The 26520-nt window shown below is 36.8% G+C and overlaps 1 protein-coding gene across 2 annotated transcripts; it reads right to left on the reverse strand.

The window, feature by feature from the left end:
• Nucleotides 1-25004, reverse strand: ankrd6b (ankyrin repeat domain 6b). Of its 2 annotated transcripts, none has more exons than XM_016476149.1 (16): nt 24839-25004; nt 18743-19009; nt 12849-12947; nt 11339-11437; nt 10322-10420; nt 8503-8601; nt 8259-8357; nt 7385-7483; nt 7017-7094; nt 6335-6433; nt 5282-5401; nt 4864-5025; nt 4109-4261; nt 3498-3611; nt 3033-3336; nt 1-1495 (listed from the first exon to the last, which is right to left on the reverse strand). In XM_016476149.1, exons 2-16 carry the CDS (start codon nt 18866-18868, stop codon nt 1032-1034), a joined length of 2214 nt encoding a protein of 737 aa, XP_016331635.1. In that variant the 5' UTR covers nt 18869-19009; nt 24839-25004; the 3' UTR covers nt 1-1031. The 2 variants fall into 2 exon arrangements, with proteins under 2 accessions (XP_016331635.1, XP_016331634.1); XM_016476148.1 differs by having other exon boundaries at nt 3033-3339.
• Between the last annotated feature and the right edge of the window lie 1516 nt (nt 25005-26520).

Raw genomic sequence — 26520 nt, forward strand, 5'->3', positions numbered from 1 at the left:
GGGGTAAGCAGATAAACATCAAATTTTTATTTTTGGGTGAACTATCCCTTTAACCTCTACACACCTAGACTCCACAGAGTCTTTCCCTGCCCATGTGTTCTGAATTTTGTTAAATGAATGATTAAAAACGGTTAAATTAGATTACTTATCTACCAAATGAAACATTCACACATGTGAATCTGTTACAAACACTTATTACATTGTGAGTTCTTAAGACTTCAACTACAGACTACATCAAAGTCCTCAATTAAACATCACAGGTTAAGACATTTCATCTTGTGCAATAAAGTCCATATACAAAAACATTACAAAATAAACTAATACTTGCTTATATCAGTGTTTGACAAATAAAAGTAACAAAATCCATCACAGCAGTGTTCACTGGTTTTATATGATCTGCCAAATCTCCAAAGTACTGGCATGATTTAGTCACTTTCACCAAATTTGTGTACTAGTACTGGAGTAGCTGTGTTCATGCCTTATTCTTAATGCTTTATATTAAGAATACACATTATACAGTATATGTTACATTTTTGTCCTTTGAATTTGCTTTCACAAAACAGACTTATCTTTGTACTGCATTATTAAACCTGGAGTTTGAACAGATCTCTGGCAGTGGTGGTTTGTCTTGATGTTACGTCTGTAAAGCCAGACACATAACCCACGCAAGCGTGCAAATGCAGACAAATTCTTGAACAGGGCTCTGACAGCATGCAGTCCCGCTGCACATAAAGTGCATTCTTGTGTTTCTCTGGCAGCAACAAACCTCAGTTTATGCTAGCTCTTCCTGCAACAGCGCTAAGAATGCGTTTGCCCTCCATTATGAATTGTGTTATGGCAAATGAAATCAAACTTGTGTAGCTTAAGTTAAAGTACTTGCGAAGAGTATGTTTCAGCTCCACATCTGTTTAGATGCTACTTCTCCTGACGCTTACTACTGCAGTGTTATCTTCATGTGTTAGCTGCTCTATTGAACTTCACTAATTCATCCGGACGTTACAGTGTCTGCTACACCAGTGGTCTCTTATGTACTAGCTCTCCTCCTGTTTGTTAGTTCTCAGCAGTTGGAGTTCATCCTCAAGGTAGCTTATTCTGTCCAGCAGAGTGGCTCTGTCGGCCTGGGCTCTCTGGTTGGCCTGCCAGCGTGCTTCTTCAATCTTCCTTTCATACCAGCGCTCCATCTGCAGAGTCACTGCCTCGAAAAAGTACTGCGTAACCTCCAGCGCGTGCATATTTTCCCGCTCCTGGGCGAAGGAAGCCTCAGCAGTGTGGTGATCTCCTAAACTCGTCATGGTTTGAGTGTTGTGTTTGGTCTTTGCTCTTTGTTGGGTGCATCTTTTGAGGTTCCTGTGCTCGCAGCACTGATCGGGGACAGGTCTCAGCTCCAGAGGCTCATCTTGCGCTTGGTGAGGGTCACTACAGGCCCGGGATCGTTGCTTAGGTCGGACTATACAAGGAGACTGGGGTGCAGATTGATTCTGTGCTGACTGCTTATCTGAAAAGACAGAACAGCTTAAGAAGGTTTGCAACATAACAACTGCAGCTGGTGCTGGTGTCGTTGTGTAAGTAATATTAATCTTGATACCATGGACTGACATTATTATAAAATAGCTTCGCTACTTAATTGCAACATAGTTTTTAGCAATGAGGTAACGTCGCACACAATACACACACATACTCTCTCTAATTAAAAGAAATGTTATAATTTGGAGAACTTTAGCATTTGGTCACTTGCTCAGCAATGGATCCTCTGAAGTGAATGGGTGCCGTCAAAATGAGAGTCCAAACAGCTGATAAAAACATCACAATAATCCACAAGTAATCCACACCACTCCAGTCCATCAGTTAACATCTTGTGAAGCAAAAAGCTGTGTTAGTAAGAAACAAATCTATCATTAAGACGTTTTATCCAGCTAAAATATGAGCACTCTATCTAAAATATTGCCGTCTCCAGTAAAAAGTCACCTCATCTGGATCAGGAGAGAAATATGCACAGATCAAGTGCTGTTTACAAGCCAAAACATTCAATAAATATGTGTGTGGATTTTGATGTGAGAGACTACAGGGGATGGACTTTTTCACTGGAGGAAGGGTTATTATGGACTTAAAACCTTCTTGATGGATTTGTTAATTGCAAACACGCAGCATTTTGCTTCACAAGATGTTAACTGAGTGATTACTTGTGGATTATTGTGATGTTTTTATCAGCTGTTTGGATTCTTAATCTGACGGCACCCATTCACTGCAGAGGATCAGGAGCAAGCGATGGAATGCTACATTTCTCCAAATCTGTTCTGAAGAAGAAACAAACTCATTTACATCTTGAATGGCCTGAGGGGGGAGTAAATGTACAGCAAATTTTAATTTTTGAATCTACTATTGCTTCAAAGTGGTCAATGCTAGATCTAACAAGCCGCTGTGCGTCGGGTGGTTCTTTGCCTCTACAAAGCGAATTAAAACACCTAGCTTGGGATTATCCTTTAGCTAACGTATGGTGTATCCTTGAAAAACGACTTCAACCTATTTTTAAAGAAGAGCTCGGAGAGAAATCCTCCACTGAATGTCTAGACGCTAAAAACACATCTCAAGACCCCTGCACTGATGTCTTGGTGATATATGACACAATTAAATATATTTTGTTCCTTATTCATTTGTTAATGCCTAAATTTCATTTCAACATTGCTCATTATATATGTATGTCAAATAAAAAGAATTAATGTAAGATGTAAAATGAAAATATTATTTATGAAATAAATTCTGTCTGCTATATCCCTCCATATGTGCATAAAGCACTTATTTTAAAAAGGTTATTTTACTTCTAATAACCGTACATGACACATATATGTTATGTAACACTTACATAAGCCTTTATCTAAATGAGAACAAACACAGGAAAACCATTAATGCTGCAAGCAGTGCGGTCTGTATGTGAGATGAGCCAGAAATTTGCTCGTGTGTGTGTGTGTGAGAAAGAAACACAGTTGAATGTGTGTGTGACTGCTCATTCATCTGTCCAGTCACGAGTGTCATACCCGGTGAGACACGGTCCACCTCAATCACATAGTAACCGGCTGATGCATCCTCAGGACTCGTGCTCGCTGCTACAGCCTCTCGTCCATCTTTGGCCTCTGGTTGGTTTGTTGATGGAGAGTAACAGGCTTTAGCACCAGATGTGTCCGGTACAGCTGTGTTGGAACGGGGATCACAATCCGAAAGCGTGTCGGTGAGGGACGAGGAGCGCCGTAACTTAGTGGTGCTGCGATCACCAGAGAGACGCGTCTCCAAACTTTGGATCTTAGAAAGGCACCAGTTCTTCAGATCGTTGACCACTGACGCCTGCTTACAAAGACAGTAATCCAAAGATTAGCCCATGACCACTAAAAGCCAGATTTTATTCCTTTACGTCTTTGCAAAGACCGCACTCTGTTTCTCATGCATGTAAAATGGGGTGTATGCAAATATGATTATCTGCATGTACATTTTTTGGTGAATATTACCTGTCTTTTTTCTCCTTCCAAGCGTTCTTGTATGGCTCGCTTGTCAATGCGATGTAAACATTCAATCCTCTCAGCAGACACTCTCTCTAAAGTGATCTTATCTAGAGCTCTGATCTGAAATTGCAAAAATGCACACAATAGTCAAGCAAAAAAAAACATCATAGGCTATGCACATAAAACGTTTGAATGAAAAGTCAGATAAAAGTTCAAACTGATAAATACACATAGGTGCAAGCAGCATAAGGATTGGCCATTAGCTATTGAAATTATGGGCTGCTGAAGCCGAAGTGATTATTGGCTTTGGTTGAAGTTTCCCTTTATGGATATAGGCCAAGTCGTCAATATAGGCCACAACCGAAAAGTGAATTAGTATGAATCTGGGAAATGTTTTGACAAACCAAAACTTGATACTACTTTTGAAAGTTTTGTCACGAGGCACTCTAGATGCTCTAAGAGTCTAGACTCTGCACATTTATGTGAATTGGACCAGTGGCTTTAAAAAAGTTTGAAAAGGTAAATGTCAGTGCTTGGCTCCTTAATGAGGACACGTGGATTATTATATTCAGATGAAGCTCAGAGGTTTATGTTGGTAGGTCTTGTGTTGTTTGCACCTGATGTTTGTTCTTGCGCTCCATTTGGCCCATCTTGCTGTTCATGAGCTCCTGTACAGTGTGAATCTCTGACTGCATCTCCTCTTTTGTGGCCATGAGCTGATTCTCCAGTTTGTTAATGAGAGGTTCACACCTGCAGCCATTCAATGGGGCCTTAAGAGGAAATAACACGTATACAAAAGTCAGTAATAAATTAAAATGGCAAATTACTGCCATTTTTCACCTTTTAGAGAAAATGAGAAACAAGTCTTACGTAGCAGTCAAATTGCATTTAATTGATAAAAAATACAATTAAATAGATTTTTTTCTGTAATCTTTACTCTTTGAACTGGCACTCTTTAATTTCCATGATAATTAGACAAACAATTCTAGAAAATGACAGCACTATTGAGGACAGTGACCGATTCTTTAAATAATTGCACACATAAACAACAAATTAATCGTATGCTTTCAAGTGTCAAGCACAATTTTTCTTAAACAAAAAAAAAAAAAACGATTCTTATAGATTTCAATTAATTACTGTAATCTATTCTTAGGATATATGATTGTAATGTAATAATAAATGGTTATAGTTTTATAGTCCTCAATAGGAGAAAGATGTCTTAGAGTCCCTTAAAATGTGTTTGAAGTAACCCATGTGTACCCCAAACATACTAATATGAAGGTTCACTGACAAACTAACTACTACTGATTTTCAATGGAGTGCTAATTGAGAAATGAATCAGTTTAATCTGATTGTGAAACTGGCTCCTCGCCTGCATGATCTTGCCATCTTTGCCTCTGTAGAGAGTATAGAGCTGGTACGCCTTGTAGTTATGAGGAGGAGGAGGAACAGCGGAGCATCTCTCTGTTTTACTCTTCTTCTTATGATCACTCTGTTTATTTTGTCTTCGAATGAGGGCATCTGATGGCGAAGGCTGCAAAAAAACACACCGCACACAATCCATATCAGAACAAAGAGAGCTCTTAGAAACAAGAAACCGATGCCACAGTCGCTGAAAGCAGTACTTGTAAGGAGTGTATTTACATGCAACTTCCTATCATTACTGCAGTATAAACCCAGACAGGGTGAGAAAAGACTCTGCACTCAACATATAATATAATTTACATATTATGCACAGCTGATTATACATTATTTCCTAAACTACAGTAGAAAATGCATACATGACGTACCCTCTCTTTGACTTTCTTCTCACAGTTTTTGTTTGCACGAGCCTCTGTGACGCACACATTGTCGTTCCGGCGGAGAGAGTTTTCACTGCCATGAGTGTCATTTGCTGGAGATACACTGTCCTGCACAAGCACAGGAGTAAAGTCACATCATTGACAATGACCGGCAAAATCTACGGAGCAGATTTAAACATGGTGAAATGTGTTAAGCAGAACTGAGAGTACCAAGCATGAAATTAGGCCTAATGAAATTAAGCAAATATTTAAAGTCACAATGAAACGGAAGTACCGACAGATCTTTTCTTACTTATTGTACATCCAAATGTAACGGCTTATTGAAAAAGAAATGACTGGATGTTGAGATGTGAGCATGACATCTGATGTTTTCACTGGAAGATCCAGTGTGACAATTTGATTAAACATTACAAGGTCAAAAAATTTTTATAAAAATGAAATGCATACATGTATGACTGGTTCATAATAAGATCTATTCAGCTTTATTAAATCCACAAGAGGCAGGAATGTGTACAACTCTGTGAATAAATGACGTTCAAATTCTATTGAGACTAGTTTGTGCTTTCTGTAGAATTCTGGAATCATAGATTTTGTACGGTTCAGGCAAAGAAGGAAAAAAAAAATCTTCTTTCTTGTTTTTAATAATTGTCTGAAATAATGCCGCATATACCATTTTTTTTTTATCTGTAATGGCATATAGTATTCAATTCATAAACATTTTCAGACTAGCGACACTGGCTGTTACTAAAGTATAGCTGTCAGGAAGTAGCTCTACACACAAGACTTGAAGAATGAAAACCTAAAAATGTCTTGAGATACAGGTGGTGACTATAGTACAATCAGAATTGTAATTATTGAAAATGTTGTTTCACATCTGATGTGTCGTATTACTGTGGGAGTATAAATGTTCAATAATTAAACCATCTGTCATTAAGTATTGCTTACATAACATTTAGCAACAGCATGATTGCACTTCATCAACTTCTACAGTTCGGTATTGATTGTGTCTGAGAGAGTGGGAGTGTAGGTTTGCTCCTTTACCTTTCTCGGCAGCATCTCCTCACGTGGGACTGACTGCGCTCGGCCCTCAGTCTTCATCTTGTCCCTCCTCTTCCTCACAGTGCGTCCTCGAGTGAAGCTCTACATGCAAATACAGACATTAAGTCAAATGTTGCTTGTCTTAATTCTTCACTCAGCTAAATTTAAAGCTGAAGAGTGTCATTTGTCCAACAAGAGATAGTTCATGCAAATGGAAAATTCAGTCAACATTTACCCAAACCTATGATTGCCAAACCTGCATGACTTACTTTCTTCCAGTGAAAGGAGATTTTTTTTATTGACCATGTAATTGAGATCAGTGAGGTCTATTGTTGTTTTGGACTCACTATATGGTCATTAACAGTTGAAACATTCTTTTTTTTTGGTGTTCTGGAGAAGAAAGTCCAAGATTTGGAATAACAAAAATGAGTAAATGCTGAAAGTGTTGATAGAACCAAACTGTCAGCCAATGATGATTTTGGCACAGATTTAGATTTGGCACACTTTTTTTTTTTTTTTTGCATGTGATTTGAGTCATTTTCAAACGTGGTTCCAAATCTGATATGCATCTGATATTTGGTCACTTGGTACAGTTTGAATGTTTTTGTTGTTAAGCATATAATAAAAAAAAAAAAAAAAGAATGACCTTTTCTTGTCAATTGCTCACAAGTGTGTGTTTTCTTACCTGTGGAGCTTTGGTGAGCAGCAGCGCCACTTCAGGATTATCATTTTCACGAGCCTGATCGAGAGCCGTCTCTCCCGCCTTCACCCAAAAACACACACACACACAGAAGAATCATGCACATAAACAGATAAATGGGTCATTTCTGCTACATGCCAATAGCAGCTATAAACATCTAGACAGTTTAACTAACTTGCCCAGTAAGAATCAGCTAAGAATGCAACGTTCTGTTGCATTATGAATTACACTCAGACACATTTTGTGAAACTGTACCAATATATCATATCTAGAAGCATCTGTGTTGAAGTATTTGTGTAGAGTATGTTTCAGGGCTTTGCTACGGCTCATGCAATATTTCTGAAGGTGCTCACATTGTTGTTGATGCGGCTGTCGGCCCCAGCCTCCAGTAACATGCGTACAGTCTTCCTGTGATTCAGAGCAGCTGCAATATGTAAAGCCGTGTCTCCTGCCTGAACATCGGAGGAGATTCCGAATTAGCGATAAATCAGAAACATCTCCAGGATGGTCATAATTACAGCTTACTCAAGGACCAGCAAAATGCTGTTTTAAAGGGATAGTTCACCCAAAAATGAAAATTTGATGTTTATCTGCTTACCCCCAGGGCATCCAAGATGTAGGTGACTTTGTTTCTTCAGTAGAACACAAACGAAGATTTTTAACTCAAACCGTTGCAGTCTGTCAGTCATATAATGGAAGTGAATGGGAATCACAGCTTTGAGAGTCAAAGAAACATACACAGACAAAACCAAATTAAACTCTGTGGCTCGTGACGATACATTGATGTGTAAAGACACGAAACGATCGGTCTGTGCAAGAAACTGAGCAGTATTTATATCGTTTTTTACATGCGTACATGCGTCACGTGCCGGATGTTGGACATTGCGGTGAATCAGAGGTAAAAAACAATATAAATACTGTTCAGTTTCTTGCACAGACCGATTGTTTCGTGTCTTCATCGAAACATCGACATCAATGTATCGTCACGAGCCGCAGGGTTTAATTTGATTTTGTTTGTGTATGTTTTTTTGACTCTCAAAGCCGTGATTCCCATTCACTGACATTATATGACTGACAGACTGCAACGGTTTGAGTTACAAATCTTCGTTTGTGTTCTACTGAAGAAACAAAGTCACCTACATCTTGGATGCCCTGGGGGTAAGCAGATAAACATCAAATTTTCATTTTTGGGTGAACTATACCTTTAACAATATTTCAAGTCCTTACATGATTTCTTTCAGTCACTGAGCAGATGGCACTCAGGAGCGCTCGGATCACACTCACATGGTTATATCGGGCAGACACATGCAGACACGTGTCACCTACCTAAACAAACAAGTCAACTTCATTTTACTTAAACAGCACATTTGTTTCATGCTGTTTCAATGTAACAATGACAAAAACACAAGAGAAAGAAAAGAGAGAGACATATGAATCAAATAGACAGAAAGAAGAGTTTGACCGTACTTACGCTGTTCTTACTGTCGGGATGAGAACCACCCAGCAGCAGGACTTTCGAGCTTTGAGCATGACCGTTCTGACCCGCCAGATGAAGAGCCGTGTTTCCTGCCTGAGAGAGATTACATGAGCTGATCTCCAGCTATACAGTGAGTAATAGTATAGAAAAGAATCACCCCCCTTTAAAATAATCACATTTTGTTGCATGGCCTAGTCAGAGCCCAGACTTAAACCCCATTGAAAATCTGTGGAATGACTTGAAGAATGCAGTCCACAAATGCTCAAAAAAACATCAAATTTAACTGAACTTGAGCAGTTCTGCAAAGAAGAGTGTGCAAATATTGCAAAGTCTAGATGTGCAAAGTTAGTAGAGACAAATCCCACCAGACTAAAGGCTGTAATTAAAGCAAAAGGTGCTTCAACAAAATACTAACACAAGGCGGAGATCCTTTTTCCAAATCAGTGATTGTTTTTTTTTCCCTGACATGTTAAGTGTTATATCTTTCACTTGGATGTCATAAGCTACACTGAGTAAATACAGCTGGACAAAACAAAAACTGTGTCCGTCTTCATTTCAGGCTGCAAAGCAACAAAATGTCATTATTTTAAGGGGGGGATTCTTTTCTACACCCACTATATGTTCAACTATAATGTTGACAGAATTATTCCACATTTTAAAAATAAATCCAGATGCAGAACTGAATGCTGATTGGTCGACACAGCTATAAAACACCTGTTGACCATATGATTGCACAGCACCAATGGAGACCAAGTATTGATCTTACATACGAGGGCTAGAACTTCTGATAGAAGGATGCCACTTCATGAATTAATAAAACAATAATCACATTATTTATTTTTGAATGATGTACTGATTGCTTTATTATAGCAGGCTGTGCTGTATTGTAAAGCATGACTAGTCAGGACTGAAGGAGTTGCATGTGCTCCACTGCAACAAAACAAAGCTGCATGAGACAAATTATGTAACATTCATAAGCCGCAAGTAATTATTTGTGCATTTGCACATATTTACAATTGTATTACAATCAGTCAAACACAGCAAGGTTGTTTATCATGATACTGTGATTTCAGATCATGCTCCTCTTTCATTCTCTTTAAATCTAACTAATTTGCCTCAGGGTGAAAGAATATGGAAATTTGACCCACAGCTTCTAAAAGAACCGAAATTCTGCAATTTTTTAAGAGAACAAATTTACTTCTTTTTTGAGATGAATGATCTCCCTGGGACATCCCCTTCAATACTGTGGGAAACTATGAACGCTTATATCAGGGGTTGTATAATTTCTATTCAGGCTGCTAAAAAGAAAAGAAAAGAAAAAGGGCAGAATTGGCTGACCTGGAGCAACAAATGAATCGTTTAGACAAAGAAAATGCAATGCATTTGTCTATGGAGATCTATAAAAAAAAAAAACTTTCTTTACGATCTAAATACAATCAGATACTTTCAGACCGTATAACTAGGGGATTTTTATTTACACAACAAAAATGTATAAAATAAAATATGGTTTAAGTTCCTAGAGTGGGGAGGGTGTTAAAGGAATCATCTTCTTTTTTCTTTCCGTTTTTCTAATACCTTGTTGTTCTGGTGCTTTGTATGTCAGTCTTCTTTTTTATCTCCTCTTTTGGTTTGCAATGTTGAATCATAAGATGTGTGTTACAATGTTTATTGGATTGTTGGATTCCCCAATAAAAAGATTTAAACACATAAAAAAAGCACCACCTTTTATTTTTTCCCACTTATTGTGAGATGAATTATGTACATGCAAATCATTGAATGTTGAGGTTGTTTTTGCTGTGGCAGTGGCTTTTACCTTGTTTTTAGCGTGAACGTTGGCGCCAGCCTTCACCAGCAGTTTGACAGACTGACTGAAGCCGTGCCACGCAGCCTCATGTAACGCCGTGTTCCCATCCTGAGAAAAACATATGAAATATAACTGCTGTAACACAGCTCTCCTTTGCATTTGGAATTTCAAATGCAATATATAAATAAAACATTAAAACAATGGCTGTTCATTAGAGTATTCATTATTTGAGTTTTATACACAAATTTCAGTTTTATTTAAAATTAAAAGGGTAACATTTTTTGAAATGAAATAAAATAAACTATACTAAAATTAGTAACAGGGCTGCAAATTAAGCCTAAAGTAGACTATCACAGAGCAGGCTTGGGACCAAATGGTTTATAGTTATTGATATATTTATTTCTTTCCTCATAAATTAAAGAAAAATGTACAGTACAATAATAACCAGATTATTCTTATAAAATAAGATTATCATTATGATTATTATTATCATTATCCTTTACATATTTAAATATCAACATTGCAAGATCATTGCAATTCCTGCAATAACGACTCTTTTTCTAGCATATGTGACCCTGGAGCACAAAACCAGTCATAAGGGTCAATTTTTCGAAATTGAGATTTATACATCATCTGAAAGCTGAATAAATAAGCTTTCCATTGATGTATGGTTTGTTATGACAGGACAATATCTGGCCGAGATACAGCTATTTGAAAATCTGGAATCTGAGGGTGCAAAAAAATCGAAATATTGAGAACATCATCTTTAAAGTTGTTCAAATTAAGTTCTTAGCAATGCATATTACGAATCAAAAATTAAGTTTTAATATATTTATGGTAGGAAATTTACAAAATATCTTCATGGAACATGATCTATACTTAATATCCTAATGATTTTTGGCATAAAAGAAAAATCAATAAATTTGACCCATACAATGTTTTTTTGGCTATTGCTACAAATATACCCCAGCGACTTAAGACTGCTTTTGTGCTCCAGGGTCACATATGTGAACGTGAGATATTTACCTTGTCTTGTCTATCTAGTGCACATCCTTCCTGAATGAGAGCTGAAATGACATCAGCGTTTCCCACCACAGCCGCTCTGTGTAAGGCCGTCTGGTCACCCTGATAGCAAGAAAAATACATAGAAATGAAACATCAGTCAATCTGTGGTGATTCTGCCATCTGGCTGCACAGAGTGTTACTTATGAAGTATTATAGCACTTTAAAGGAACACTCCACTATTTTTGAAAATAGGCTAATTTTCCAACTCCCCTAGAGTTAAACAGTTGAGTTTTACCGTTTTCACAGTGCCTGAAAATAGGCCAACTTCCACTAGCATAACCAACGTGACCACTTGCTTGCACAGGGAGCATGCCTTCCGTTGGAAGTTACCTAGCTGGGGACTATTTTCAGAGGCGTGTGTGTTACTCCCAGTGGCTCCTTTGCCATGTTGAAAAGGGATCTAACATTTCCCATTATAAAATAAAGTAGAAAAAAAGTTTAGAAATCTTTTTTTGGACCAGTCCTTCCTACAGATTTCTTCTACTTCCTCTGGTGTAGAAAACAAAATAAACAACAAAAATGGCATGGTTGCCCAAACACAGATAAGGTTCATGGAAACAAATTTTAGTTTGTATTGTGCAATATCACCTGTCCTGAAGGTAGAGACACAAGGTGAACAAAAAACCCCAAAAATATCAGTTTCAAAAGACCCGTGCTGTGGTCTGTTCCTCATTTATCTTCTGACTTGACATATAATGAATGAGTTATGGTCCTTTTATGTCTTGTCTTGAGTTTCTTCAAAACTACTCCTTTTGTGCTCCATAGAATAAAGTCATATGGGTTTGGAAGGACATGTGGGTGAGCAACTCCGTGACACTTTTAGTTAATTATTTTTTATATAGTACACACACATTTATGACTCTTTAGTTGGGTCAAATCCCAACACATTTTTCTCAAATGTGACTCAGGCCTCTGTTTGAACAGCACAAACCACATGGAATCTGATCTCTTTGCTTCTGATTTGAGCCACTTTCATATGTGGTCCTAAATTAGACACAGCTCTGATGTTTTGCAATGCAACCTCAGTCTGAACAGTCAGATCAGAATTAGGTCAGTGAAGGGACAGTGAGGTGTTGAACTCATAAGTATTATGGTGACAGCTCAAGGAAAACCTGAGGGTCGTATTGTAAATATTAAAAAATTTTGCTCTCTTTCTCCTCATTCAGATTGCCTGCGCACAAATTCGCTGGCATCCACGGCACATCATCTTACAAATGAATGTGTAAACACTGACTTAAGTGACCTGTATATTTACTCCTGTATAACAGCGTACCGTCTTTGTTCTTTTGCGGACTGTATGAAGAGTTCACACTCATATCTGATACTGGCCACATTTAAAAGATAACATGACTAACCAAACAAAAAAAAATCTGAGAAATAAATCAGACTTACAGTGTGAACACCAATGATAAGATTGTTTTATGCAGATCTATGTGATTTTTGCTCAGAGGTGTAAACATGTTATACTCACATCATCCTGAATATCCAGGTCACAACCAGCTGCAAGGAGAATCCTCACAACAGCAATGTGGCCCTTATAGGCAGCCAAATGCAGAGGTGTTCTGCCGTTCTGCAAGAAAACAACACACACACACACACACACACACACACACACACAATCAGGCACTGGAACAAACACAGGAGCCAGTGAATGTGTGAGGGACAAAACACATGACCAAACAGCAAGTGTGCCCGTGATGCAAAGCTCAGAGTAACTCTCTCAGATGTCTGTTATGAATCCAAATAATCCATTTACATAATGAGTGAGAGTAAATAAAAATGCAATACATGAAATAGCCAGCAGGATAAACATCAGTCCTCTTTTCTACAGTTTTAGCCACTGACTAATCTCCCAGAGGACCAGCCTTATGCTACTTCAGCCAAAAAACCATGTCACAACGAGAAATAATCACAGAGCTGTGACTTATGTAACAGACAACACTCATGCCAGGCTGCCTAGTCCACACAGTTTGCTGTGGCTGCTGTATTTATAGTGTTAATGAAATATACATCAGGCCAGATATTAGATATAATATGATGTAAATGTGCTCTGTTAGAAATCTAATAGGCAAAATTATTAAGCTGTTTTATCAAATATGTACTACAAAGATAACTGCATATTCAGCAGATATTAAACTATTTTTAAATTCTGTACTGTTAGTATATTTACAGAGCAAAATAGAACAATAATGCACAAGATAAAAGCTCCCAGTGAGATCTTAGGAGTTTTTTTTATCCAAAACATGACTTCTTTGGAAAAATGTTTCATTTATATATATTTTAAATAATATTTTATTTCATTTTATTATTAACACTTCCTTAATGACATCATTCTCCAGGAAGTGATATCTTTTTATGGGAAAATAACAGCATACACATGAAGAATTAACATTAAATTTGATTATTTCTGTGATGTTCTGTGGTATTATTCGGATTGTCATTCTAAAACATTATATCCTATTTGCTCCAATTATACAAATCAGTTTGATAATATCAATATTTAAAAAAATAATAATAAAAAATGAATTCCAAGCTGACATACTCAATCTAGTTCTCAAACCCACAGCAATGGCTAACATTTAATTTCCATCCTGGTAATTTCCAGCCTAACAGCACCGTGTTCATTTTACTGCCATTGCTTTATTACTACAGGGAAGAGGGCATTAGATGTTGATTAAAGGGGTTCATGTCAGATGCAGCAATGTTTGCAGACATGCAAAAAAAAAAGGTGCAGTAGGGTAGTGAGAGCCTCCAAAGATTCCTTCTTAAAACACCACGAGATCAAGAAGTGACGTCAGACATGTGAAAAAATCACCTCACATGATGAGCGAAGCGCCTAGATGAGACAGAGAGGTGTGTCCAATTGATCAACATATGAGGGCAGCAATAAACAATAGCAGTAATTAAAGACAGCATGTTCAGAGCTTTTGTGTCACACCTGGTGAGCGTAAAACTGCTTAAGGACTGGCACAGTGCAGCCACTCAAAACTTTCTTTAGATCCTGAAACTGGATATATTGAGCAGCACTAGTGGGAGTGATTATGTAACGATGTGGGGGAAGAGACCAGAGGTATGTGCTTGGTTATGTCTGTACCAGCTTCCAGACGGCAGGAGGGGAACAGACTCGTCCAGCAGAATGTTCTTCACCTACGTGAAAATATACTGACAAATTATATTGATAAGTTATATAAGCCTTAATTGACAAAGTGGTTGATTTCTACACTCACACAGAATTCTGATTTTGCAGTATTTATTTATGATATTTACAAGATTTAGCAGAATCTGAATACGGCTTCAATCAGAATCGGACTCAAAAGTGGTGGTCTGATCTCTTTTGCCTTTGGGCTTTCAGAAGTCTCATGTTTCCTTTTCCTGCATATCTCATCTTCTCTCCGATGCTTGAGCTCTGGTCAGCAGGTGCTCTGGATCCTGCAGCTCTGGTCTCACCATTGTCCTGGTGAGAAAGCCATTTGTTGTCTGTGCTTGAATGATCTGTGGATGTCTCTACAGGCAGGGCTGGTGGGCTATCCTTTCACATATGTGACCCTTGACCACAAAACCAGTCATAAGGATCAATTTTTCGAAATTGAGATTTATACATCATCTGAAAGCTGAATAAATAAGCTTTCCATTGATGTATGGTTTGTTAGAATAGGACAATATTTGGCTGAGATACAACTATTTGAAAATCTGGAATCTGAGGGTGCAAAAAAATCTAAATATTGAGAAAATCATCTTTAAAGTTGTCCAAATGAAGTTCTTAGCAATGCATATTACGAATCAAAAATGAAGTTGATATATTTACGGTAGGAAATTTACAAAATATCTTCATGGAACATGATCTTTACTTAATGTCCTAATGATTTTTGGCATAAAAGAAAAATCAATAATTTTGACCCATACATCGTATTTTTAGCTATTGCTACAAATATCCCCCAGCGACTTAAGACTGCTTTTGTGCTGCAGGGTCACATATAGGATAAAGCCCTGGGGTGAGGGAAACACCTGAAGCTTTGAATGTGACACCCCACCCCAGGTTGATATTCTTCTCTGTATTCAGTGACAAACCGACTTGATCTTTAACAAATCTCATAACATTCAGAGGCTGTTTTCATGATAATGTATGCTTCCACGCTAGACTGCCAAAATCTAATATTTGTTTTTAATCATAGCATATAAGAGCATCCACGCTACTATACTCAAAACATTAACTAACCATATCACGCATGTATTCACTCCCCAAAATAAAACAATTTTCTTACTCTTCACAAGCTCCCATTTTGCAGTAACACAGACAGCAAAATGTAACAGCAAATGCTTTTAACAAAGTATACTTCATATAATAACATTAGAGTTGACAGTAAGACTAAAACAGTTATGCGCTCATGTCCATTTAAAGATCAGCGGACACCAGAGATTATTGCTTGTCCACAGTTTAACCTCTAGGAACAGAAATAATAACAATACTTCATGCTACATTAATGGCAGTGAGATATCTTCTAGTCAACACTATGCATTGCATTACCACTACAGTATGTTATGGACCAGGATTTCAGTTTTCCTTCCTGTGTGAAATCCGCTCTGTTCAAATGCTCTCTGATTGTAGGAAAAAGTCCCAGGCTCTGTTTCGAAAATTCAAACAGGTGACTGTACATTAATAATAAAGAGCCTGATGACTAAAAAAATTAAAAAAAACACCGGTGCCAGCTCAGACCCACTCATAGCTTTAATGCTTAACTGTCAAATGGAACAAAATAACTGTTAATTACACACTGTTAAAAATTTTAGTGTGAAATTACAGTACATTCCAGGTTAATAATTGCATTACTTTCACAGTAATTTCACAGTAGGACTTCTCTTGTCTCTAACTGCACTCTCAGAAATGTCTTGTGAACAAACAGCATCATACTGTGTTTCTACAGTGCATATGTACTCTGAAAGCACCAGAGTTTTTTGTTTTTTTTATATTCTTGTTGGTTTTATTTGTGCTATAACTTGTTTTTGGATCACTTTTAGCAGTTTGTGTTGTTGGTTTATTTTATAATGTTGGTTTATGTTGTAAGTGTTGTTTTTATTTGTTGAATGTTACCACTGTTGTGTTTTGTATGTCGAGTATTAATGTCACATCTTTCAAAGATGTTTCTCAGCAGTTGCTTCAGTATTGTGAAAGATCCATCCACAAACAGTTATGAATATGAAATAAGTTACTGATTAATCTTCATGCTTAAATAATGCTAAAATAAAAACGTCATGCTCATGTTAAGAATAGTTCGACTATCTTAAAGTCAGGCAATTAGCTTATTTCATACTCTAACCTGTCATCATTTTGACATGACTAGATCAGAAATTTGAATATGAATATACAAGGTCCAAGATCCAAAACAAATACTAATCACTAATCACCATAATGGCGACTTCAAGACCATTACAGTAGTAAACAACTACATTTCTCACAGTGGCACAGTTAAAGACAACTTTATAATGTGAATTATAAAGCAGTAAATGACTGTGATGTTAGCATCAATCTGCTGTTCATTCACAGTCATTTGTAAGAAAATGACCCAGCATGCATTGATTTCACAATATATTTCTGACAACAGTAATATATTGTTAAATAATAATCTTTAATTAATTCCTGGTAAGTTTTTTTTTTTACAGTGCAGCTCTCATACGTTGGTCTGGAGCCCTGAAATTCCTCAGTGTGCTCTTCACAGATAACTTAACAATTTCCACAAAGAAAGCATTTTTAATTCCTAATTCCTTCCTTTACATCCACACCGCTCTGAGACACTGAGTAAACCAGATCATAAGCCGCTAACGTATACACAGAGCCACACTTCCCTCTGAAAAATGCAGTGCATCAGACAAGTTATCGGTAACACTTTATTTTAGGGGCCAATTCACTACTTGCTTATTAGCCAGTTGCTTATTAGCGTGCATATTACTAGCATATTGGCTGTTTATTAGTACACTGTAAAAAAGCAAGCCTGTAAATTAACAAGAGTAGCGTAAATCATGAACTACAATTTTACTGTAAAAACACAACTGTAAAAACAGCAAATTAAGAGCAGCTGTGAATTTACAGTTCTTTACTGTAATATACTTGTATATACAGTATGTGACTATAATAATACCAGGCACTGAGTCATTTGAGGAAACCGATTGCCTTAAATAGGTCTATTTCTATTTAATAATAACACTGTGAACTTATTTCTTTTGAGATAAAAAACGGTGTGGATGTTTCATTATTGTATTTGAAATCACCATTTTGTTGGTTAGTGTTTGCTTTAGTTGGGCTCTTCACCCTTGACTTTTCAACGTTGTCAACAGCCAGAACTGCCAATGTTAAAAAGTCAGTTGATTTCATCTGAGGCTGTGGCTGGTTGCCTGATCAGGAGAGTAAATGCCGAACTGAAGTGTTATTTTATGTGTTCTTCCACAAGACTAACATAGTGGAAATCTGTTAGTGTTTCATTTTCTGTTCTGTTGGGATTTAAAACCTGTGTTTAAGTCATGGATGAGCAGAGAAACACTCATGTTATGCTGCATGTTGCTTTTTTTAAGCCTGTAACTGTATAGTTACTGATGCAGTGACAATCTCAATGGTAAATTAGTTTTATTTCAAGAATTTATTTCTTTATCTTAGTGGACTCAAAAGAAATAAGTTCAGAGTGTTATTATTAAATAGCAATTGACCAATTTAAGACAATAGGTTTCACTCAAATGAGTTAACAGGTTTTAATTCAGTGCATGGTATAATTAGTCACATACTGTAAATTATATTACAGTAAAGAACTGTAAATTCACAGATGCTCTTGCTTTGCTTTTTTACAGTTGTGCTGTGTTTTTAACAGTACAATTGTAGTTGATGATTTACGGTACTCTTGTTAATTTACAGGCTTGCTGGCAACTGTACATTTTTTACAGTGTACTTATAAAGCACATATTAATGCCTTAATCTGCATGACCATATTTTAGATCTCTTAATCCACCCAATAGCTACATTTAACAACTACCTTACTAACTATTAATAAGCAGCAAATTAGGCGTTTACTGAGGCAAAGGTCATGGTTAATAGTAAGTTAATAGAGAGAATTCGTCCCCAAACTAAAGTGACCCAGTTATCTAATAAAACTGCAGCCTTTGCGAATTGCTTGTCCTGTGTGAAGAATGCATGGACTTCACAGGCACGTGTGCCATTTGTGACAAGACCACGGTCTTGAAATGCAATATTCTTATGCAAATAAGCTCCAAAACCTGTATAGAAATGCAACTTGCTCCACCGTGTACACAGATGGTTGAATGACAACGTCTCAGACTTCTGAACCTAGTATATAACTAAGGTCACTAAAGCATGTTACTCACCTTGGTAATGGCTACCTTGGCCCCTTTGTTGATGAGCTGAACCACATGATCAGCTTGACCCTTGTGCGAGGCTATGAGGAGACGCTCAGAGAGGGCTCGCACAGATGATGCATCCTGCTGGTTCATGAATTAGGGAAACACTTGGGGAGGGGGGAATTACTGGGATCAGAAACAGGAATGAGTCCCTCTGCCTTGGGATGAGAGGAGAGAGGAACCATAGATGTCCAGCTCTTGGAGGGATCTAACCCTCATGTCCTTTGGAGAAGCCTGTGGGGAAACAGGAAATGACACCACTGTCATAACAGCAGCCATAGTTTTCCAGAGTAAAGCGGATGTGACTATAGACAATGTTACACTGAAGAGGATTTTGTTGGCTCTACATCAGCTGATTTGTCATTAAAGGGGTCATATCGTACATTTATTAATCATTTCAATTTGTTCCCTATGGTTCACCTATAATGTTATTGATGGGATTTTATACCAAAAAAAATTTAATTTTATGTTTTCATGACCATTTCGATGACCCGATAAAATGTAAAAAAAAAATGTTTACATAAAAAAACTCTCAAGTCCCTCTTTGCATGTGAAACGAGTAAAAAGTTTCGCTATGCTCACACATTGCATGTTTGCTGCCACGTCTAATATAGTTTTTAACGGCACCATCCTACAATATCAGTCTCTTTGTAAAACTTTATATATTTTTTATATATTAACTTTATAAAAAATTATATAGCGCTTTTCACAATACACATTGTTTCAAAGCAATGATTTAAATATCTATAACATCTTTTAATATCTTAATATCTTCATGGCTTTTAGTCACATTTGGCTGATTAGTGCTGGGCAATAATATTTGAGATTTGCTATATAGTATATATGGCTTTACATGAGTAGACTGTATGTATTGTGGATAAAGTTGGACATACTTATAACTTTATATAAAGAGCTGGACTTCATTGCAATCTGCACCAAAATGTGCCACTCAAACTGTTCTGATCTGACTGAAATAATTATGAATCTTGTTAAAAATACATTTTAGTGTGCGTCTCTAATGTTACGATTCTTAAGAAGGACCTGCAAAATGCCAGCTGCTAGCTACACACGTCTTATGCTTACCACCTGTTTATACCTGGTATTAGCAAAGACTTGAGTTATGTCATCTGATCACGTTTTGTTTGGTTCAGGGTCACATGCAGTGTGTTTCTGTGCCTATGAAATTTCTTGCAACTTTCTCTTGATTCACACACCCTATGACAAAAAAACAAAAAAGACCAAAGGCGAGTTCATGACAAAAGTTATATAGCTTCAACTTGACAGAAGTAGAATTGTTCGAAACCATGTGAGGCACTTTGATAGTGACGTCACAGCTGTGAAACGTGGACCTTTGAATCATAAAACTGAAGCAGGCTGAACATAGTCAGGTATTAGAGGTATTTCTTTTTAAACAGCAGTTATGTTCACTGCAAACACCATGACAACAAGCCCTACAATCAACCGTCAGTCAAATCTCATTGTGTACTAATGGCATGTTATACACTGCACTTACATAACCGGCTAGAATTTTCCCCAAGTGTAAAGAGAATGAGTACTGGTATTATACACTTTTTGTGTTTGAATTTCATTGGTATAATGGTTTGTTGTGACTCTATAAACAAACTTGATTAAATAAACGCTTTGAAATGTGCAAAGCTACAGCAATAACCAGTCTAAGCCCCCAGGCAGTCCTTAGTCAAGAACTCCAAAGTCAGTTTTAGACATGCAGTATTTATGATGATGACCAGTGAAATGGCCGCAGACGCACTTTGTAATAATTCAGAGGAGAGCTGACATGAGCATGTGTAGGCACATCCCCTCCAGCCCTCCCTGCGTGTCTTTAAAGGATTCTCCGGATTCCCTATTTTATGTTATATACAGCCCCACACATCAGTGAACTTTAAACTCTAGCCCGTTCACAACCTGAAGAATGGCAGTGTCTCGGCTGTATCATTGTTTCCTCGAAACAATAGGGTAAAACATTCCCACCTTCTCAGGAGAATGCAGGGCAAAAATTGCGCAAGGCTTAAAATAACAAAGACATTGTAAACCTGTGAATTCTGAAATAATTCACTGTGCTTGTCACTGGCAAAGAGGGATTGCTAGATCGGTTGGCGCCGAACCGCGAATTTAACAGCCCGTAACTCCCGAACCCCGGGGGCTATCGACACGTTCAAAGTTTCAAAGGTTTTCCATAGACTTAAGCTTTAAAGCGTTTCATCCAGGTCGCCAGTAGCAAACAATGAAGCACGCTCTGCTGGACAAACTAAATAATTACACCATTTCAAGCATTTTATCTGCGTTATATGTTCTGTAAAAAAATTTTTAATATCGGCGGCATATTCGCCGATACCGATATATCGGCGACAGGCTCATATCGGCTAAACGATATATCGGTCGGGCTCTAGCATTGTAGCAATTAAAAGCTGGTTGAAAATCAAAACTAAAAAAAAATTTAATGTTACAAAACTAGTTACGAAAAGTGACAGAACAGAATCAACAGCACATAAACCGGTATATGAGCCGTTGTTCACTGACGAGCTGCGCAAAAAATCGCGCGAATATGAACGTGGTTTTACGCAACTCGTTTGTGAACAACGGCTCTGTGTAGTTAATGCTGCTCAATGTGAAAGCCTGCAGGTGATGGAGATTTACCGCTGATTACAGAACCGGCTTTACTGATAAGATGCGAGTTAAATATCGCATGCGATTTATCGTGCAGCCCTAAGTCAGACTGAGTGCACTGTAAAATGACTGAAAACGGAATTGAAAAGCCTGTGAAATTTCAGATATACCCAACAAAGATTTTTCAATTTAGAGTGAAACTTATTTATTTATTTTTCCTAAAGCATGCTTTTTTAAGTAAGGTAATCTGATCACAACTTAAAATGTACTTCATCTGTAAATTTCTATATCATGAAATATTGAAAATAAAATCTCTCAGAGGTCATGAAGAAAATAACAGTAAATATCTCTTCAGCATCTGTTCAAGCCCTGGTGCTCAGTTTGTCCATTAACAACGGCAAATCCCTAAAGCCTCGCTCATCTTCACACACCACCAACATGACAATACAGCTAATCAGATTCCTGATCATAATGTGAACCCATAAATCAGACACACGCCTCTGATTGCAAGTTAATTTTGTTACAGTCCTGTGAGAGAGAAACACGAGTATGTAGAGAAAGGTTCAGGGCATAAAAGAACACTTATCAAATTTAATTTTCATGACATAATTTTCTGGTGCGCAACAACTAAAAGCCATGAAAACCATCTAACACTAAAGAATGACATAATATTAAATTATGGTGTCTGTATGTATGTTTTTTTGGAATTTGAAAACTGCTGTTTAAACCAGTGCTATTTTACTATCATTGAGATATTATTATAGTTTTTATTCATATTTTGTATCAAGTATTTGATATTTTATTTTATTTTAGTTAACATTTAATTTATTTCAAGTAATGAAAATTACGTTTTTTCATGGTTTTCATTTTTCATTATTTATTTATTTTTTAGGTTTTAATTTTAATTTTAGTTTCAGTTTCATTTAACTATAAAAAGTGTTTAAACACCCAATTATTTTGTCTGCTGCCACTAGTGGAACAGAAATTACACACTGCAGCCCAATTTACACAAGCTAAATGAGTCCTTTGGAGAAAGTTTTTTTACCTTTCAGACTAGTATACAAAAGCAGAATATAAATATATGAACTATGAGAGGTATCCTACGATGTTGTCATTTGATGAAAGGTTAAATGTCCTTATTATTATTTATTTTTTTATTCTACAACACACTTTTTTTTTATCTCCAGTAATATTGAAATACTTCTTCATAAAAATGTGGAAGTAGTTGTGCTACTTGAACCAAATATTTCATTTAAGGGCCTGGAGTGCTTTTGTCAATAATAAATAAATAAATATAATTGTATGTGTATATATATATATATATATATATATATATATATATAAAGAGAGAGAGAGAGAGTGGGAACTGCTATACTAGACATCTTTAAGAGGACTTGTTGTGAGAAAAAAAAATTCTGTATTGGCCGAGATACAACTATTTGAACATCTGGAATCTGAGGGTGCAAAACAATCTAAATATTGAGAAAATCTCATGGGACCTTTAAGACTGCTTTTGTGCTGCAGGGTCACACTTGATTATTTCCCTCTTTGAAACCTTATCCCTATCATGGTTAGTCATAATCCTTTCTCCTTGTGGCGACATACAGCAAGAGTTTCATTTTTCGGCTCTATTCAGAGGATTTGAGGTGGAACTCTGCTAAATGTTCTTGCCAGAAAATGTCTGGACTATGTGTAGCTCAGAGGCATTCAGCAGATTTATTAAATGATACGGAGTTTTATCCAAAACAAGAGGTGACTCTCACGAAACCTGTCAAGAACATGTCAAACTCGTATTTCACTGTCAATAAATATGAATATATTCTGACATTATTTTTAAGACAAGCACATTTCCCCTTCATTTAAAGTTAAAACAGGATTCATTTTATTTATGCAACATATTTACAATATAATTTGTGTTTTAAAATCTATCTATCTATCTACACTCTAAAAAATGCTGGGTTGTTTCAACCCAACTTTGGGTCAAATATGGACTAACCCAACTTTTGGGTTAAAATTTTACATTAAATTTTTAACCCAAAAGTTGGGTTAGTCCAAATTTGACCCAAAGTTGGGTTGAAATAACCCAGCATATATTTGACCCAAAGTTGGGTTGAAACAACCCAGCATTTTTTAGAGTGTATCTATCGGGTGAAATATGACCACGATGTGTGGTTGATGTTAAAAGGTTATTTTCCATGTGTCCATTAACAGCATGAAAAAATAATGTGTGAACCACTTGACTTAATTAACAGATTTTTGTGAGTTTTACAAAGCATTATCTATGAACCACTTGACTTAATGGGTTTCAAATATGATAGATGCGTATAGATTATATGATAGACAGTTATGTGATCTGCAATTACGATGACCAATACCAGAAACAATCTAGACACAGAGAGTCTGAATGATAATCACCACACCCTTTATCTGAGCCAGAAACCCCTTCATCACACATTTATATGCACAGAATGGTCTCAATACTGCATCAGCATAAGGTAGAACTGTAATTAACTGAGTTCAGTTGTGTTCGTAGAAATAAACGCATGCACAGTTATTAAAGACATAACTGAAAAGTGTGGATTATCAGTATATAAAGCTTCAGATTAGTCATGTAAAATAATGCGTTTCTGAGCCAGACTTCGGACACATTTACTGAAACCCCTTATACATGGTCAGCACAATTTGACAAAAATACCAGAGATGCTGCAGTTATCACTCCTAAAGTAATATCATAATAGACTATATTCATAAATAGGCTTGGTGGCTAATACCAAGCTGTGAAAAAGTATATTATTTTGGTACAGCTAGTACAGTGTTTTGGCAGAAACGGTGGTTACCATTGTAAATTGGGAAGGGAATGTCCTGGTTGTATCATGAGGGAAAAATACAAGTATTATGCTCATAAATAAAGTGAATGTTTTTTTTGTTTTTTTTAAATGCCAAATTTTGCCCTAGGTTTTAGCTGCATTAATCAAAATCAACTTTATTTAAAACAACAGAACTCAGAAGCTGTGTGTGTACTCTGGCACCCATATTTTTGGGGGTGAATTTGTACTCAGAAGACCTAAATCTAACTAAACCAAAACATCCATTTGAGAAAGTCATCATTTGATGGATAAAAATAAATAAATAAACAAATAAATGATGTAAGTAAGTTCTTAACTGAAAAAATGCTGTAGAGAGAGACAGTGTGTGAATGCTCTGTCCAGCACATTCCTCTGAAGGATTGTCCCAGCAACCACAGCATGGCAGCCTGATTATTATTCGAAAGCCCGTGAGAGAGGAGAGCTGTGCTCCGAACAGCTACCCAAAGTATCATATTAAAGTTAACATTACAGGGACTAGTAAACAGCGGGTTAACACATCAGTGAACACAGTTGAGCACAGAAACAAAAAACGAAACAAGGCAAAACTCTGTAAATACTCATTAAAACCTACCTCACACTCAGAGGACATTCACATTAACTCTTCCTTGTCCAAACTCTGAGACCGATTTCCCCCGAAACGTGCAAAAATCCGCAAATTGGTGCGTGGGAAATGAAGAGTGGTGGATAATGATCCAAAGTGCGCAATGAAGTGAGGAGGAGGAGTGTGTATGTGCCATCCAGCGGTAAAGAGAGAGACTTCATTACAACCACACAGAGCATTTACACTACTATGGCGAAGGCTCGGTTTATATGAATATTAAGCAGACGACAGTGACATAAGTGGTGACTTTTGATGCAGCGTCCAATCACATAACCTAATTAATATTAATGAACCAAACTCTCGCCTTTGAAGGATATATGTCTTAGGTCATTAGTAGGTTGAAAACATATCTCTACTCCTTAGCGGTTTAAATCTTTTGTTTTATTGTCTTGTTTGGTCTTATTATGTTTTTTTTTATATTTTTATATTTTTACTTTTACTTTATTTTATATTGTTCAGCACTTTGGATAGTTTTGCTATGTTTAAATGTGCTATATAAATAAAATTTACTTATTTACTAGTATTTTCACCAAAAAAAAAAAAGTCAGTTATTTTTACATCTTTTGCTGTAGTGTCAGTAATGAAGTAATGAGTGCTGCACACAGAGATCTGATCTGATCATCATCCAGTCTGTCTGCGATTACATGAAGAAACAGAACAAACTGAGACATGCCCATTTTCCTGTAGTCGTGGACAATGGTTTAAATTGATTAGACTAAAATCCTTTGGAGAAAATCCTTCCACCGCAGATTTGAATTGTGCCAATGTGTGTCTTCATTCTGGCAACACACATGTACTTGAGAATGTGAGTAGGGCTGTCGCGATTCGTCGATTTTATTCGACTATTCGATTTTTTAAAATCCTCGACTTAATTTTGCTCACGTGGACTAACCGGCAAAATACCGGAAGTGGCACATTTCACGGACGAGAATGTATAAAACACATTATTAGACTGTTACCCAAGGCTGCATGATATATTAAACCCATAATTAAGCATAATTGTGAATTCACAAACGCTACGATTGAAAGCAACGTGCGCCATTTCATCAGATTTGTAAGGTAAAGCATTTATAAATCCACGCAAACACAGGAGAATACAATAGTTTCAGAATAAAAAGCTCAAACCCTCACTCTGAGTTTACACGTTTTGATGTCCACATATTCTTTTAATTACAGTGGCTATAGCAGAAACATAAAAGTGCAGGCCCACTTGAACCGCTCTGTTGGCATTTGGCCTATTTGAAATGTACTTTACCATTCAGCAAACTTATTTAGTGTCCCGTTCTAAAACGATTATTTAGAAGATTCAGTCTCTCTAAAAACCCCTCCCATTGCAATGACGACTTGAGCAGGACGTTTCCCATTGATAAGTTTTAACTTAGTTGGTCATATTTTATGAGACTTTGTAACTGTAATTCCTCTACATTAGCATTAACAAGTAAGGATGAACGTTGTGCAAGTCCCATGTTGACCTCACCAAGATTTGAGAAGCAGACGTCAGTAAAATGATGGGAATACATCAAAAGGTTATACTACTGTTGTAATTTTAACCACTGACTCTTTACATCCTCATCATTTGGAAGTGTATACAAAAAAGAAATTGCTTTTGCAGCACAGAAAACAACATCTTCTCGACAACACAACCAACTAAA

This window comes from Sinocyclocheilus anshuiensis, unplaced genomic scaffold, assembly GCF_001515605.1.
Source record: "Sinocyclocheilus anshuiensis isolate Anshui unplaced genomic scaffold, SAMN03320099.WGS_v1.1 scaffold1161, whole genome shotgun sequence".
NCBI classification, from domain to species: domain Eukaryota; kingdom Metazoa; phylum Chordata; class Actinopteri; order Cypriniformes; family Cyprinidae; genus Sinocyclocheilus; species Sinocyclocheilus anshuiensis.